This window comes from Sus scrofa, chromosome 14 (assembly GCF_054392235.1).
Source record: "Sus scrofa isolate SSC_HxYL_T2T_F1_AM1 chromosome 14, Sscrofa_HxYL_maternal_Yorkshire_Landrace_v2.0, whole genome shotgun sequence".
Lineage (NCBI taxonomy): Eukaryota > Metazoa > Chordata > Mammalia > Artiodactyla > Suidae > Sus > Sus scrofa.
The window spans coordinates 95,959,898-95,976,642 of NC_139396.1; the positions used below are offsets into that span (position 1 = coordinate 95,959,898).

A 16,745-nucleotide genomic window follows, 5' to 3' on the forward strand; every position below is an offset into this window, starting at 1 on the left:
GGACCTGGCATTGTCACTACTGTGGCTCATGTCATTGCTGTGATGCAGGTTTGATCCTTGGCCCAGGAACTTATGCATGCTGTGTGTGTGACAAAAGAAAAAAAAAAAAGAATAGGAGTTCCCGTCGTGGCGCAGTGGTTAATGAATCCGACTAGGAACCATGAGGTTGCAGGTTCGGTCCCTGCCTTTGCTCAGTGGGTCAACAATCCGGCGTTGCCATGAGCTGTGGTGTAGGTCGCAGACACGGCTCGGATCCCGTGTTGCTGTGGCTCTGGCGTAGGCCGGAGGCTACAGCTCCGATTCGACCCCTAGCCTGGGAACCTCCATATGCCGCGGGAGCGGCCCAAAGAAATAGCAAAAAGACAAAAAAAAAAAAAAAAAAGAATAAAACAAAACAAAAAGAAAAAAAATAAAGGAAGAGGGTGTCATTATATTTAAAGGTACACATGAGGATTCCTTCTTTCCATTAGATGTTTGCTAAGTTTTCCTAAACTGTGATTGATAAACTTCTGTTTAGGTTTGTTACTACAAACTGATATTGCCTTCTCCAGAAAAAAACTAAATTTTAGCTCATGCAAGATAGTCAGATGTAACCCGGGGTACTATAATGGTAACCCAGAGGTGCTAATCCTTTCAGATACATATGGAGGTTCCCAGGCTAGGGGTCGAATTGGAGCTGTAGCCTCCGGCCTACGCCAGAGCCACAGCAACACGGGATCCGAGCTGTGTCTGCGACCTACACCACAGCTCATGGCAACGCCGGATTGTTGACCCACTGAGCAAAGGCAGGGACCGAACCTGCAACCTCATGGTTCCTAATCGGATTCGTTAACCACTGCTCCACGACGGGAACTCCTCCTTTCAGATACTTTAATGATCATTATAAAGTCTAAAAATTTAATTATTGAGGGGCCTAGTCAAAGATAAGAACATCTTAGAGTTACTTTTTTTTTTTTTTTGGGTCTTAATAAGCATCATTGTTTTATGATAACATTGGTTATGTTAGCAGCATGAAAAAATCAACATGTTCAAATATTCAATTGTTAACAAAACTGGTATTCCTGGCATTCATTTTCAAAAAAAATATTCCAAAACTGTTAAAAAGCGAACCATCCGAGTTCCCGTCGTGGCGCAGTGGTTAACGAATCCGACTAGGAACCATGAGGTTGCAGGTTCGGTCCCTGCCCTTGCTCAGTGGGTTAACGATCCGGCGTTGCCGTGAGCTGTGGTGTAGGTTGCAGACGCGGCTCGGATCCTGCGTTGCTGTGGCTCTGGCGTAGGCCGGTGGCTACAGCTCCGATTCAACCCCTAGCCTGGGAACCTCCATATGCCGCGAGAGCGGCCCAAGAAATAGCAACAACAACAAGACAAAAGACAAAAAAAAAAAAAAAAGTGAACCATCCATAATCTAGCAGTGGGTTCCCTTATGGTGTTTAGATGGCAGAGTGAGATAGAGGGGAGATGCCAGTATACTTACAGTATGTGGGTATTCTACTGTGCCATTAGACTCTCTACAAACTGTTAAGACACCACGGGTTAAACTACCATGAAAACAGTTTATCCAGTAAAGTTGAAGATACTCATATTTTATTACCCTGAAATTCCACTACTTGGGACATACATCCTATAAAAACAAGTGCATGTGTGTATCAGGATAGATGTATATTCATAGCAACACTGTTCATGATAGCTAAAAATTGGAAGTAATTCAAATGTCTATCAGCAGGAGGGTGGATAAATTGTAGAATACTGTGTGCTTCAGTCTGTTGTAGCTGTCACTCAGATTGATGCTCAAATTACTCCATTTTTGGCCATTGGGAACTTAATTTTGGCCTCTGGGTCCTTCTGCATGACTCATAGTTTTCCTTCCTTTTTTATTTATTTTTTTTAGAAAATATTTTTACTTGGTGAAATATTCCAGGTTCCCTTGTGCATTTCCTGCTTGAGACCCAGAATCAACCATTTGTTCAAGAAGCTTACTAGTTCCCATTTATAACCGTGTAAAATATTTACATGGTTCGTAAGTCACACAAACAAGACAGTTTAAGAAATTAACCAGAATAAAACCCAGAGAGACAAATAGAAAGTTAAGAGACTTGAAGGATGGAGAAGGGATAACACACCTTTAGATGATATTTAAAAGCAGCCAGAAAAAATAAGTAACCTGTAAAGATGTAACTATTAGAACAACTGATATTTTCAATAGCAACAATGGCTGGGCAGCTGGGGGTAGGAGAAAGATGGGCTATGAGCTGATAATTGTTGGAGCTGGGTGATGCATACAGGGATTTTATCAGTCTCCTCCTTAGTTCATCCATTGGGTTTTTAAATTTCATTTACTGTATTTTTCATGCTTGAGAATTCTTTTTTTTTTTTTTTTTTGAATCTGCTTGGTTGTGCTTTGTAGTCCCTTTCCTTGGCGTGTATTGTTTTTATATAAATATACTGCATATAATTATTTTATACTCTATAATTCCATTATTCATGAGCCTTACCTGTCTGTTTCTGCTGGTTTCATTTGTGTCAGCCTATATCCTTTTTTTTTTTACACTGTGTCACTCATTTTCCTAGAAACTTGACTTTGAGGCCTAGGTTGAAATGAAGTTCTTCCAGAGAAGATTTGTATTTACTTCTGCCAGTTACTAGGGAATTGCTGGGAAGTGCTACCATGTGGGAACCAGTTCACGTTCAGTTCTCAGCATGTAGTTCTGTACTACAGAAGTAGTTCAAACTCAAACCACAAACTCAAATAAAAGCTGTCTTGGCATACATTCATGAGATCCTTATTTTTCTTTACCCGAGTGTCTGAGTTGAGAAAAGCAATTTTTCTTGGCCATCTTTTACTTAGCAGGGTTTATTTCTTGTACCACTAAGCATGTGAATGAAGTCTCAATATTTTCACCATCTTTTTTTAGACTCCTTACCTTGGGCAGGCCCTAAATTTATCTATTTATTTGTCAGAGTGGAAGTTTGAGATCTCTTGGAAGACTTAGCAACAACCCTCAAAGTTAAAATCAGCTTTTTTGTTGTGGGGGGTGCACCTCGGCATATGGAAGTTCTCAGGCTAGGGGTCAAATTGGAGCTGCAACTGCTGGCCTATACCACAGCCACAGTGACAGGGGATCCAAGCCAAGTCTTCAACCTACACAAAGCTCATGACAGTGCTGGATCCCCAACCCACTGAGCGAGGCCATGGATTGAAGCCGCATCCTCATGGATACCAGTTAGATTTGTTTCTGCTGTACTACTACGGGAACTCCAAAACCAGCTTTGACACTCATCTTGTAGGAGTCTTGATTTTCCTTTGTTTGGGGCTTCAGTGTGTTCCTTTGTTAACTCAGTGCTGGATGTAAAACAATTTTTTAAAATGTTTTATCAGGCTTTTCTAGTTGTTTCAAGCTGGAGGTTGCCCATGGTATAAAATCTGTATTGATGGAAATAGAAGTTCTGTGATTTTTTTTTTTTTTTTCTTCATGTGGGAGACCTTTGATGCTTGAAAGCCTCTCTTCCCGGAATCTTCTCTTCACTCCATTTTTCCTAGGGTACTCAGCTGTTTCCTAGAGAACATGACTTAACAGAAATCCACCCCAGCCTGTTCTTCCTCTCTGAATGCCTTTTGGTTATTGGTTATCTATGACTAGCCAGGGGGACACAGTTCTCCAAACTTAGAGTGGCACTGAGCTTTCAGTTTCTGCCTTTACTTATCTGGGTTCACTAAACTTACCTTAAACCTTTTCTCTGAGTCAATGTTTTTATTCTCGGCAGTGTGTTCAGTCTGTTCCTTGCTCTTCCTAATGCAGTTAGTAATTCTGTATTCATGCTCTTTGGTATTTTTTTTGTTTGTTTGATACTTTTTTTTAAAGGTTTGAGCTCTCATTCTGTTGTCTCAGTGTCCAAGTTTTCTGCTCTTGTTTTCATGTTCTTATGATATTGTCCTATAGTGAGAAAAAGGACTAGTTCCCTTCCCTTCCTTAGGTTGTTACCTTTTGAGTTGGGGTTTTATTTTACAGGCTACCTTTTTTCTTTTTCTATGTTTGTGTAGTTACCATGCCATTTTCTTTCATCTCAACTCACGCTTGGGTGACCGTCTCTAGACATTGTCTGTTCTGATACTTGGTGGTCATTTCCAGTCTGAGAGTATCTGGTTAAGGGCAGTGCTCAGCCAGTGCTTTGTCCCACCTGTATTAGAATATCGAGGCCTCTTCTGATGCTTCGTTAAAAGTTATCTACCAGAGTTCACTGTGCCTAGTTGGAAGAGAATAATATATACCTTTTGGGTTTTGATTATTTCTTTAGCTCACCCTGTATCCCTGGAGTCTTCACTTCAAAAACTCCATCCTAAAAAAAAAAAAAAAAGAGCCGCTCCCGGTGTTCTCTCTCCCCAGTCCACAGGTTTCCCCCCAGCTGCCATGTCTGTCACTCTCTGATCTGAAGATAAGGAAAGAAGATAAGAAAACCTTCTCCACTTGCTTCTCTGAAGATTTGGGGGTATTAATGAGAACTCTCATGATTTTGCTGACTCGCCTGGACAATTTCCAAGGCTTGGAGGAGGGGTTAGGAACTATGTTTGAACTCTCTACCCTGCTTTATTTATTTATTTTATTTTTTGGCTACCCCTGTGACATATGGAAGTTCCTGGGTCCAGGATTGAACCGGTGCCCCAGTGGTGACAATGCTGGATCCTTAACCTGATGTGCTGCAAGGGAACTCTTTTGCTTTGCTTTAGAAACTTGTTTCTTTTTTTCACTGCCAGCATTTGAAGTTATATTGTGTTAGATTATCTCTCTTTCCTTGTTTGCTTGTCATCATTGTAGGGTTTTAGTGCTTCTTTTCTACATCCTTGGGTGTCTTAGGGGAGAGAAAGTCTGTGAAGTAGTTTCAGTCTTCCATCTTAATCCACAAGACCAACTCTGTGGAGTGTTTTTGCATTGCTGCAATTAAACCATGCTTCTCGAGTTAGGATCTTTTCAGTGCTGTGTCAGGGATCAGGAGAAGGATAGATGGAGTCTAAGATCCCCAGTCTCTTCTAATACTTAAACGAGAACCAGTTACTTCTGGGATTATGTGATTTTCTTTGTTTCTCTCTTTAGTCTTTCTCTATGAATATCTTCTGTCTCTCTTTCTTTATGGGCCGCTTTTGGTGAAGAAGGCTCAGAGTTCAGAGCTGGGAAATAAGAAGACAAAGCCACCTGGCTGGCAGTCATTAGCCTGCTCCCAACCAAGGTCTTAACACTCTGAATCTCATTCATTATTCTTCAACCTTCAACTGTCTTTCCTTGTATTAACTTCATTTGCCTCAGTTAGAATGGGTGAGAGGTGACTTTATATTCCAAAAGCAATTAGGTTGCCATGGGAAACAGTCTTGGCTTGTGCAGATGCCATCAGGTCCAAACAGTATCTAAAAGAAAATTTTCCAAGTAGGTCCTGTTCTACTCTTGTTTTTTGACACAGCTCTCATCTATTAGAGTGAGAGATTTTTTAAATGTTGAAAGATGCTGACTAAGGTGACAAGTAATTGAGGCTTCTGTCTTCTTAGTTTAGAATTGAGTTCTTTTTCTCCTTTGGTTACGGAGGGTAGAGGGAAATGGGAGAATAGCAACATATTTAAACACAGAATTTGGGGAGTAAAAATTGTAAGTAGAATTTAGGTGTTCCTGATTTTACAGTCAAAAAGTACACTGGTGTTTTGCCTAACAGATAAGAATATTGATTTGATTACTTAGATTGACAATAGGGCGTGTGGAGTAGGTGACTAGCAGTTTGGAAATATTTCTGCCTAGGTTGTTACTGGACCTGAGAGATCAGTGCCCTGGGGACTCGACCTTTCCCAACTTTCTTCACAACTGGCTAGGCTCCTCATGTGATGTTCTGGGGTTTTATGCTAGACCACAGGATGTGCTGCAATTTGCAGACTGTCCTGCAATTGTAAGCATAGGAATGCAGCCACCTCCAGACAAGTGCCTCCTGCCCGAGTTCAGTGTCTTACTGTGTGAATGACAGTCACGTGTTTCCTGAAGCCTTCCTGTATTACAGAATGCTAACTTTTCTGAGCTAATCTTCCATCTAACTCCTAACCACTGGGATTTTGTATCCTATGATATTTTTGTCTTACATGTGGATATTATTTTAGGCAATTTCAGTCACTACCTGCTCTCATTTCATCTCACATTTAGTTATACTAAATACAAAAATATAGAAAGTTTTATTTTTTATCTGAAGATACTGATGGGGAGTTTTCTCATGGCACAGCAGATTAAGGATCCAGTGTTATCACTACAGCGGCTTAGGTTGCTACAAGTTTCCTGGGTTCCATCCCTGGCCTGGGAACTTCCTTATGCCATAGGCGTGGCCACAAAAAGATGCTGATGAATGATACTGGGTAATCACTTAATCTCTCAGGGGCTCAGTTTTCTCACCTGTAGAAATGGAAAAGCTATCTAAGCTTGTATGAATCTTTGGAGATGATAAATCTAAGAAAATCTCCACCGATATCCCTAGCTCAGTGCTATGGCTTTTTATTTCCCCTGTTTGTTTGTTTGTTTTTAATTTTTTTTTTAGGGCTGCACCTGCGGCATGTGGAAGTTCCCAGGCTAGGAGTCTAATCGGAGCTACAGCTGCCGGCCTATGCCACAGCCACAGCAATGCCAGATCCAAACCATGTTTTTGACCTACACTGCAACTTGCGGCAGTGCCGGATCCTTAACCCAGTGAGCAGGGCCAGGAATTGAACCCGCATCCTCATGGGTACTAGTTGGGTTCGTTTCTGCTGAGCCACAATGGGAACTCCTACCCCATTTGTTTTGAAATGGTTTCATTCTTAGATGTTATCAAAGGATAGCTAGGTGGGTCTAACATGCCTGTATTGGTCATGGTTTACTGAGAGTCAGATCAGGCATTCAGAAATGTTAATTGAAGATCTGTTAGGTGTCAGCTACTAGGCTAGGCGCTAGGAATACTGTCATAAAGAGATTGGTCCCCACCTTCATGAGTTTGTAGTCCAGTCAGGAAAACAGGATGAGTGAAATGACCTCTGAGTATTTTTATATCAACTCTGGTCAAGAAATTTGCATGTACCAAAGTGGCTAGGCCTAGCTTCAGAAAAAACATTTTCTTTAAGAATTAGAGTTTTGGTTTTGATTTCATATGAGTCAGTTAAACTTCTAAGAAAAGAGTTCTGCTTTTCTCCTTTAAACTTGTCAAAACCTCAAGTTTACTGAAATGTCTGAATGGCTATTCTTGGTCTTCTAATATATTGCGTAGTTGACTGGAGTTATAACTTCACAGTTTCACATTTTTTAGTGGGCACTGACAGTTTAAATCAAAGTCAGTAATCCCGATACTTTTGAACAGAGTAAAATGCTCTCTCACATCTGTAACTAGACAAACAATAGAAATATAAGTAGATTGTGAACAGGTGGGATCTGGGTAGATGTGCATTTGTCCGTATAGTGTGGAACTTCTCATCAATCATTCTTTTTTTTTTTTTTTTTTGTCTTTTTGCCATTTCTTGGGCTGCTCCTGCAGCACATGGAGGTTCCCAGGCAAGGGGTCTAATCGGAGCTGTAGCCGCCAGCCTACGCCACAGCCACAGCAACGAGGGACTCGAGGCATGTCTTTGACCTACACCACAGCTCACGGCAACCCACTGAGCAAGGCCAGGGATTGAACCCACAACCCCATGGTTCCTAGTTGGATTCACTAACCACTGAGCCACGACAGGAACTCCCTCATCATTCTTATTTAGTAGCTTTACTTTTCTCCTGCACCAGTATTGGGGCCTAGCCAATAAAGTAAAATTTTCCTTCCAGAAAATAGCAGTGTCTGCTCTGCAGCATATATCCAAACTAATGACGCATGCATCTGTTTCTGCATCCGACACCGTCAAGATCAAGTGCATGCTAATAGCTATCCCTACTCCCTACACACACGGCATCTCTTTTTTATTACAGGTGACCTCTGGGGGTACAGAAAGCATACTGATGGCCTGCAAAGCTTATCGGGAACTGGCCTTTGAGAATGGGATCAAAACTCCAGAAATGTATGTACAATTGTGCCTTGGTATCCACAGAGGTTTGGTTCCAGTCCCCATGGATACCAAAATCCTCGATGCTCAGGTCCCTCGTGTGAAGCAGTGTAGTACTTGCATGTAACATATGCATGTCCTCTGTATAGTTTCTGTCATTTCTAGATTACCTAGAACATCTAACATGTAAATGCTGTGTAAACAGTTGGTAGTGTGCAGCAAATTCACGTTCTGCTTTTTGGGAACTTTGTTTTTCCCGAGTATTTTCTATCCTTGCTTGGTTGAACTCATGCTATGGAGGGCTGACTATATGTGTGGCTGTTTTTTTTTTTTTTTTTTTTTTTCCCCCTTTTAGGTTTGTCTCTGCAGAGTACTGTCATGTAAAATAGCTTGACAGCTGTTTTCTCCTTCTTCCTTCCTGCCCTTGGCCCTTGACCACTTATCCTTCACATTCAGCAAAATCCTAAGTGGATCTGCTAGTTAATATTAAAGGTCATTCTCCACCCCCACCCCCCCCCAATTTATATGTGGTGTATATTGCAAACAAGAACAAGATCCTTTTTCTATAAGTGACAGAGTTATAGGACTACATACATCTTTGAATTCTGCGGTATTTACTGTAAGTTTACCTGGAGGCTAAGGAAAGCTCTCCAGTTATCTTAGTTCAGTGAAAATTACTTAAAAATAATAGGCTGCTTTGGGGTGCTTCTTGAGAAAATTTCAGCCTGAAGACTGCGTTCTGGAAGGAAAAATTTTAGAAATCGTTTTGAGATTTATACATATTGCCACCCCATGGACATAATTTTGATATTTGGTTGCATTTTTTTTTTTTTTCTCAAGATCCCTTCCTTTTCATAAGTGTGTTCATATTACATCTTCTGGGTTAATGTTTTTCCCATAAGTGTCAGTGATTAAGGGCTTTGTTGCACATGACCTCTTGCTGTGGTTCATCCTTAGACTAAGAGAATGTCAGGTGCCGTCTTTCTTCATGCATAAAGTTTTTTTTTTTTTTTTTTGGTCTTTTTATGGCCGCACCTGTGACATATGGAAGTTGCCAGGCTAAGAGTCAAATCAGACCTGCAGCTGCCGGCCTACGCCTCAGCCGTAGCTACACTGGATCCAAACCACATCTGTGATCCTATGCTGCAGCTTGCAGCAATGCCGGATCCTTAACCTACTGATCAAGGCCAGGGATCAAACCCACATCCTCATGGAGACTCTGTCGGGTAACTTAATCCACTGAGCCGCAATGAGAACTCCATTTTTGTCTCTTTGTACTTAGTGATAGTGAATTTTCTCCCTTCAAGAGAACAGATTAATTGTAAGAGTGGAGTGATTGAGGGAAGTCTGAAAACAAATGGCTTGGTTTCCTTTTTCAATACTATTTGAAGTGCTGCCTCCAAGTGTGTGGGGGAAAATGGGGATTTTGGTTTTTCGTAGCTCATGGTCTTTCCGAGATGGAGGGCCCCCCTGGTCTGATGCTTGACTGTTGCTTTAACATCCCTGCTAAGCAAGCAGTCTTATGCTCTCTGCTTGAACATGTGTTGTGTCAGGAAGCTTGCTCTTCACTGAGGTGCCCATCCTTGGGTCAGCAGCGGCTAGAAGGCTCAACCTCACGGTGGTCCCAAAGTCCCCATCCTTTGTCTTTATACCCGTCAGCCTTGCTTTATGCTTAGGATCCCTCAGTGTGGCATTACTTGGAGTTCTTCCTGCTGCCAAAATGATTTCTAAAGAGTAAGGAGAAGGTTTCTCTAGAAAATCCGCTGACCTCTATTTGTGCTAAAAAAGAAAACACTATAAACACTTTTAAAAATTTGAGGGTAAATAATCGGAAGTTTACTCCTGGTGGTTTAGATTAGCTGCTAACCATGTTGTCTCTTGAACCCTGTTTTGATTTGAATTTCATTATTTTCTTCTTCCCTGCCCTTTAGCGTAGCCCCCCAGAGTGCCCATGCTGCATTTGACAAAGCAGCCAATTACTTTGGGATGAAGATTATACGGGTTCCACTGAACAAAATGATGGAGGTGGATATTCGGGTGAGTTCCTCTGAAGGACTGTTGGCTGTCTTGGGCCATAAGAAGCAAGAAGTGCACCTGATTGCTAGCTTTTTCCATTGTCACAGACAGGCTCAAAAATGCCTTGATTGTAGCAGCCAGAATTGCAAACACTGCCACTGGCTGTGGTGAATCCTTGCAGCTTTTGGCTTTTCCTAGATTCATGAACCCTGATGGGAAGGTGAGACTAACTTGAGACTTTAACGATCTGGGTTTTGTCTCAGTGCCATCACTTTCTCTTCTCTTTGTAAATTGAGCCTGGACTAACTTGCCCTGAGACCCACTGTGGTTTTTGATTATCCTGAAAGAGTACCATTGCCATTATAGTAGTATACTTTTTCCATAAGTAAACTATCCAGTTTATTAGCACTGCATCATTACCTCCAACTGAAATTGAGGTATTAACTAATGAATTGACCAGTAAAATACTGGGTATATTTAAGGCATACAGCTTGACCTCTTGATATATGTGAACACTGGGAAATAATCACCACAGTCAAGCTATTTAACAGAACCAACACCTCACATAGTTACCATTTTCTTTCTTTCTCTTTTTCATGGTTCGAATACTTAAGGCTACCCCCTAGTTCTCTAAGCACATTTCAGGTGTACAGTGTAGGATCGTTCAGTACAGTCATGGTTGTACATCACCTTGCATACCTGACACTTGGTACCCCTTGGCCAACCTCTCGCCAGGTCCCTCATCTTCCAGCTCCTTCAGTAATTATGTTTATGCCTTGCACTCATATAGAAGAACTTTCTAGTTTTCAGAGTGCCATCAGAATCGCACTTCAGCCTCATGACAGCCCAGAGAGGTCGTAGAAGCTGTTAGTGTTACTCACAGATGAAGAAACGCACTGGCTGAAATGAAGAAGTTTCTCAAGATTTCACTGCCGATAGGTGGGGCCGGGACTTACCTTTGGCAATTTTGCCTCTGAGCCCCATGTTCTTTTTCAGCCTCACAGAGATTCTCTTGTTTTTGTATTGTGCGCACAGACTGTTTTCATACCCAGGTGTTTGCATTCAGCCACCATGGTGGGGAGCCGTCTTTCTCCAGGTTGGAGAGGTGACGCAGGGGGGCCCCATGGAACTGACACTCCAAGCTGGTGGCCTAGGCTGATCTCGGTAGCGGAAGAGTAATTGTGATGGGGCCCCTCACCTTCCTCTTAACTTTAACCCCCTAGGCAATGCGGAGAGCCATCTCCAGGAACACTGCCATGCTCGTCTGCTCTACCCCCCAGTATCCTCACGGTGTGATAGATCCTGTCCCCGAAGTGGCCAAGGTGCGTGGGAGAAACAGACTACATCCAGATCGAGGTTTTATAGTATAATCTAAGGTGCAGTACTTGGCAAAGAGAAGCGATTTGGGGTTTAGATTCTGGCCCAGTGGTGATGACTAGCTCTCATCTGCCCTGTGGTAAGCTGCACAGTTCTGTTTGAGCTTCTGAAAGAGATCGGCTTCTGCTACGTGGGAGGGATAACACAACGTGGGAGGGATAACACAACGTGGAAGGCTTTGCTTAAACTGGACATTCTGAACTGGTACTGGCATTTTGATTCAGATCAGGAAATAACCTGCATTTAGGCGCATGCCTAAATGGTGGTGTTCACTGTACTGCCCCATGGCCCCCCCACCCCCTGCCACCTCCCCTACCCTCTCCAGCCCAAATCAGAGTGCTGCTCATTTCTTACTTTGATTTTGCGTGAGTTTGAAGCCATGCATGTTTAAATATAAAATAGAAACCACATTTCAAATGAATTATTTTGAAGGCTGAATACCTTTGGAAGATGACCTTTATTAAGAATATCAGGAGTTCCTGTTGTGGTACAGAGGAAACGAATCTGACTAGTATCCATGAGGATTCGGGTTCAATCTCTGACCTCACTCAGTGAGTTAGGGATCTGGTGTTGCCGTGAGCCGTGGTGTAGGTTGCAGACTCTGCTTGAATCCTGAGTTGCTGTGTCTGTGGTCTAGGCCAGCAGCTGTAGCTCCAATTCGACCCCTAGCCTGGGAATTTCCATATGCTGCAAGTGTGGCCCTAAAATAAAAAAAAGTAAAAAAAAATAATAATAAGTAAAAAATGGCCAGGTTTTTAAAACATGGAAGATAGTACATCATGCCTTGTGGCTCTATCCCACTTTCCACTCATGGCTTGCAAGGTTTCTGTTACAGGGCTGTAAATGATATTCTCTTATGGTCTTTGGTTTCTGGAACTAGCTGGCTGTCAAATACAAAATACCTCTTCATGTGGATGCTTGTCTGGGAGGCTTCCTCATCGTCTTTATGGAGAAAGCCGGATACCCATTGGAGCAGCCCTTTGATTTCCGCGTGAAAGGCGTCACCAGCATTTCAGCTGATACTCATAAGGTGAGCGAGGGAAGGGACCACATGTTAATCAAAGTAGACAGTTGGTTATTTTGACTATTACCAACAAAATACATTGCTCAAAGTATTAGCTTGCCCTGTAAATATTTAATTAACCCTGGCTCTTTGCTCTCTCCAGGGCAGCTGATTCATATGACAGGGTATAGTGATAGAGGCCAAGTCTACAACCCCTTTTCTTCGTGTCCATCCTTGTGTGGTTCAGGAAGTGCAGTTAAGTCCATCTTAGCTTCAGTGAGAGTGGATTAGGATGGCACATTGTCAAGTACACACATTATTTTAAAGCTGGGTTAAGTAGCTTCTTGATTTTGAGCACCATGGTGTTCTTCAAAAAGAACTGAAATACTAAGTGAAGAAGATGGAAAGGGAATCAGACTGTGATTTTAGTTGACCCCAAGTCACCTGACTTTCATCCTGTCCTGCCTTCAGTGGAAATTTATCTTTGCTTCCATCCTGATATACCACCCCGGGGTAGTGTTTTAATTAAGGAAGAAACACATGCTGGATGAGAGGGCTGAAGGCAAACCCATTAACTGAAGAAGACATTGTTTTTCCTGGGCCTTAGATTCTTCATCCCTAAAATAGAGAATGTAAACCCTATCCCTTAAGTTTCCTCTCCACTTTGACAGACTGTAAGTTTGAAATCTCAATGTGAGTGGGAGCACAGAGACGCTGACACACTTTGCGGGATGCTGAGAGTTCTGGGGCAGGCCCGCCACACGGAGCTGTACACTCACCTGTCTGCTTCTCCCCCGCCCCCCAGTACGGCTATGCCCCCAAAGGCTCTTCAGTGGTGTTATACAGCGACAAGAAGTATAGAAACTATCAGTTCTTCGTTGCCACGGACTGGCAAGGCGGCATCTACGCTTCCCCCACCATGGCGGGCTCACGGCCTGGCGGCATTAGTGCAGCCTGTTGGGCCGCCTTGATGTACTTCGGTGAGAACGGCTACGTTGAAGCTACCAAACAGATCATCAAAACCACTCGCTTCCTCAAGGCAGAGTATGTGCGGAAGATTGGGATTCTGCCTTGTCTCTTGCTTTGTCTGCCCCGTAGGCTCAAGACATCTGCCTGGCCAAGCGCCATAGCCTCAGGCTGTTTGCAGTCCCAAGAGATACAGCTTAGGAGTGTGGTGCTGGCCTGGGAGGAGCTTCCTTACTGCCCTGTGACTTGGAGGGTCAGATCCGGGCTTCATCTGTAGGCCATCTTGCCTCCAAGGATGTCTTAACAGCTGGCAGCTCTTACCAAGTACTGATGTACAGCTTAATGGTTCAGACAGTGGTGCTTATTAAACTTGAGGTGGAATCTCAAATCACCTGGGGGGCTTGTTAAAATGCACATTGCTGAGCCTCACTCTTAGAATTCTGACTCAGTAAGTCTAGAACTGGAATCTGAGGATTTTCATTTCTGGGAAGTTCCCAGTGGATATCTGGATGCTGCTGGCCTAATAATCATACTTGGAGAATCAGTGGAATGAGAAGGAACTGGAGGGAGGCAGACTGAATGGGGGGTGAGGGAATGAAACCCCAGGTTAACGCTAGAACCAGGCTGCATGCTTTGTCTGTCGTATCTGTTCATGTGTTACCTGCCTGTCTGTCTGTGTGTCACTGGGCTTGGAGGGGCCTGTTCAAAATCTCCAGGTGAATGAAAGTGGCCAGCAGACCCGGCTCATTTGAAAAAGGCCTACAGATGGTCCTGCTAGGCCCATCTGCTGAGAACTACTGTGCCAGTTCTTACTTTAGGGATTATGTGGATGAGTCTTTTTTTTTGTTTTTGTCTTTTTAGGGGCACACCTGCGGCATATGGAGGTTCCCAGGCTAGGGGGTTGAATCAGACCTGTAGCCGATGGCCTACACCATAGCAATGCAGAATCTGAGCTGCGTCTGTGACCTACAGCGCAATGCCAGATCCTTAACCCACTGAGCGAGAGGCCAGGGATTGAACCTGTGCCCTCATGGATACTAGTCAGATTCGTTTCTGCTGAGGCATGATGGGAACTCTGGATAAGTTTTTAAAGAGAGACGGAGGGATTATTTCTCCAGGGTTTGGTTTTTTTTTTTTTTTAAAGTACATTGTTTATCCCTCAACAATCCTGGGGGCAGATCATAATTCGGGAGTTAGGAAGACAGGTTAGGAGCCAATGGTCCTGATTTCATTGGATCTAGTGGGGTTTGGGCCTTTAAATACTTGTAATATTTAGGAACCATTGATCCAGTCTAGCCACCTTATTTTATTTTTCATTGTCTTTTTGCCTTTTCTAGGGCCATTTCTGTGGCATATGGAGGTTCCCAGGCTAGGGGTCGAATTGGAGCTGTAGCCACCGGCCTACACCAGAGCCACAGCAACACGGGATCCGAGCTGCGCCTGCGACCTACACCACAGCTCACAGCACACCGGATCCTTAACCCACTGAGCGAGGCCAGGGACCGAACCCACAACCTCATGGTTCCTAGTCGGATTAGTTAACCACTGTGCCACAACGGGAACTCCTAGCCACCTTATTTTAGAAGGTGAGGAATCTAGAGTCCCCAAAGGTTAGATTGTATTATAAGAGAGACATGAGATGATGGCCAGAGGAATGTATATGGCTAAATTTTCTTTCTGTTCCTTTTAAGACTGGAAAATATCAAAGGCATCTTTGTCTTTGGGAATCCTCAGTTGTCAGTCATTGCTCTGGGCTCCCGAGATTTTGACATCTTCCGACTATTTAACCTGATGACTGCCAAGGGGTGGAACTTGAACCAACTGCAGTTCCCACCCAGGTGAGCTTGAAGAAACCTCTTCCCCTTCCTCTGCTCCAGGACCTTTGAAGAGCATGAGGTGACCTAGAGTGCAGAGACTGCCTGCCAGAGCCCAGCACTTTAGTGGCAACTGGAGTTTCTCCAGAGTGTCTGTCTTGCCACTTGGAGTTGTTCAGTTTTATAGCCAAGACTAGCTTTAAACTGGCCAGATTAGGTGGCAGCCTCTTGAGACCAGCGGTCAGTCACGAGATCCCCCTCATCCCCGCCCCACCACACACACTCTTTCTGGGCTTTGTACTCTCCCATCCTCAGGTGCTCTCATTACCTGAGTAATACTGAGCTCAGAACCTTCCAGAGGGCCTCTAATCATTCAGGGCTGCTACTGTCATCTTTATGGTGCTTTTCTAATCTTCTGTGATGCCTTTAAGTAAACACTCCTGCCCAATAGAATAGGTCTCTTCAGTGTCCTCCATGCAGCCCTGATCCACCCATGCTCTCGGCGCTGTTGTCAGTCCCATCTAGACCCAGTTTTCCCCCTTCACCATCCCTCTGTACCCCAGTCTCCCTCCAAGGGGAGTGAGTTTCTTCTGTGCCCTGAAGTCCTTCGAGACCCCAGCCATGTAGCTCTGTTCCCATGAGGGTTTATCTTCTAAGAAAAAAGAACCCCATTGGTTGGCACATGGTTGCAGGAATGGCAGTTTCTACAGGGAGGGGTTGGGACAGAACAGCCAGCTGTATTCCTCTGACCAGGGCGGTTCTTGATCACGCTTCAGGCCATGGAGCCCTCGTGCCAGCCTACGCTCCCCAGCCTGTGTGTTTGAGAGCCCTGAGGCCCAGGACTGGGAACGGCTTGCATGACTACACTTGGCCCAACATGCAGACACAACCAATAAGTTCCTGTATTGGGGGCCACTTGGTTTTAGAATTTTCTTTTTCCAAGATTCATCTCACTTTGTCTCTTTCCTCTCCTGTAGCATTCATTTCTGCATCACGCTGGTACACACCCGGAAGCGAGTGGCCATACAGTTCCTAAAGGACATCCGGGAATCCGTCACTCAGATCATGAAGAATCCTAAAGCCAAGACCACAGGAATGGTAGGGACCCCTGGGCGGGGGAGGGGGGGGGGTTCCTTCCTGTCGAAGGGTAGGTGTTGGTGGGGGTTTGAAAGAATCAGGTATCCTCAAGTCTGTTGCTGCATTTGCCCCCGCCCCCCCTTTCCACCATCCTCTTCCTTTGGAGCTGATGCTCTCTGCCTCACCCCTCCCAGGGTTTTTAGCCTCAAATGAGCTATGCTGTATATAATAAGCATGCTCTAAATTTGAAAGTGCTAGACAAAGGCAGATGGGGGCAGTGTCCATTTGAAGAAAATTTTGACACAGGGACACAGTAGAGGACTTTTTCCTCTATAATTTTCTACACCAAATCCCACAGGATAGTTCTTTGGGCAGAAAGGCAGAGGCAGGTCCCTGTGAAAGATGTCCTAGGCCAGCTGTCTTTCTGCTAGAAGAGCACCTGGGGTGGGAATGGAGTTGGGGTGTGGGG

At 43.9% G+C, this 16,745-nt stretch overlaps 2 protein-coding genes across 15 annotated transcripts in view; one reads left to right on the plus strand and one right to left on the minus strand.

Annotated features, from left to right (window-relative positions):
- SGPL1 (sphingosine-1-phosphate lyase 1) overlaps positions 1-16,745 on the plus strand; it is an 83,431-nt gene that overhangs the window by 64,026 nt on the left and 2,660 nt on the right. For all 14 annotated transcript variants that reach the window (XM_084997243.1, XM_005657411.4, XM_084997240.1 and 11 more), the window contains 7 exons: positions 7,950-8,038; positions 9,955-10,060; positions 11,263-11,361; positions 12,297-12,446; positions 13,225-13,463; positions 15,077-15,223; positions 16,177-16,297. In XM_084997243.1, the coding sequence (XP_084853369.1) occupies positions 7,950-8,038; positions 9,955-10,060; positions 11,263-11,361; positions 12,297-12,446; positions 13,225-13,463; positions 15,077-15,223; positions 16,177-16,297 (951 nt within the window). The remainder of the gene's footprint in view (positions 1-7,949; positions 8,039-9,954; positions 10,061-11,262; positions 11,362-12,296; positions 12,447-13,224; positions 13,464-15,076; positions 15,224-16,176; positions 16,298-16,745) is intronic.
- PCBD1 (pterin-4 alpha-carbinolamine dehydratase 1) overlaps positions 11,855-16,745 on the minus strand; it is a 34,449-nt gene continuing 29,558 nt past the window's right edge. Inside the window, exon 5 of the mRNA XM_021071953.2 lies at positions 11,855-12,806. The gene's annotated coding sequence lies outside the window, so the exon portion shown is untranslated. The remainder of the gene's footprint in view (positions 12,807-16,745) is intronic.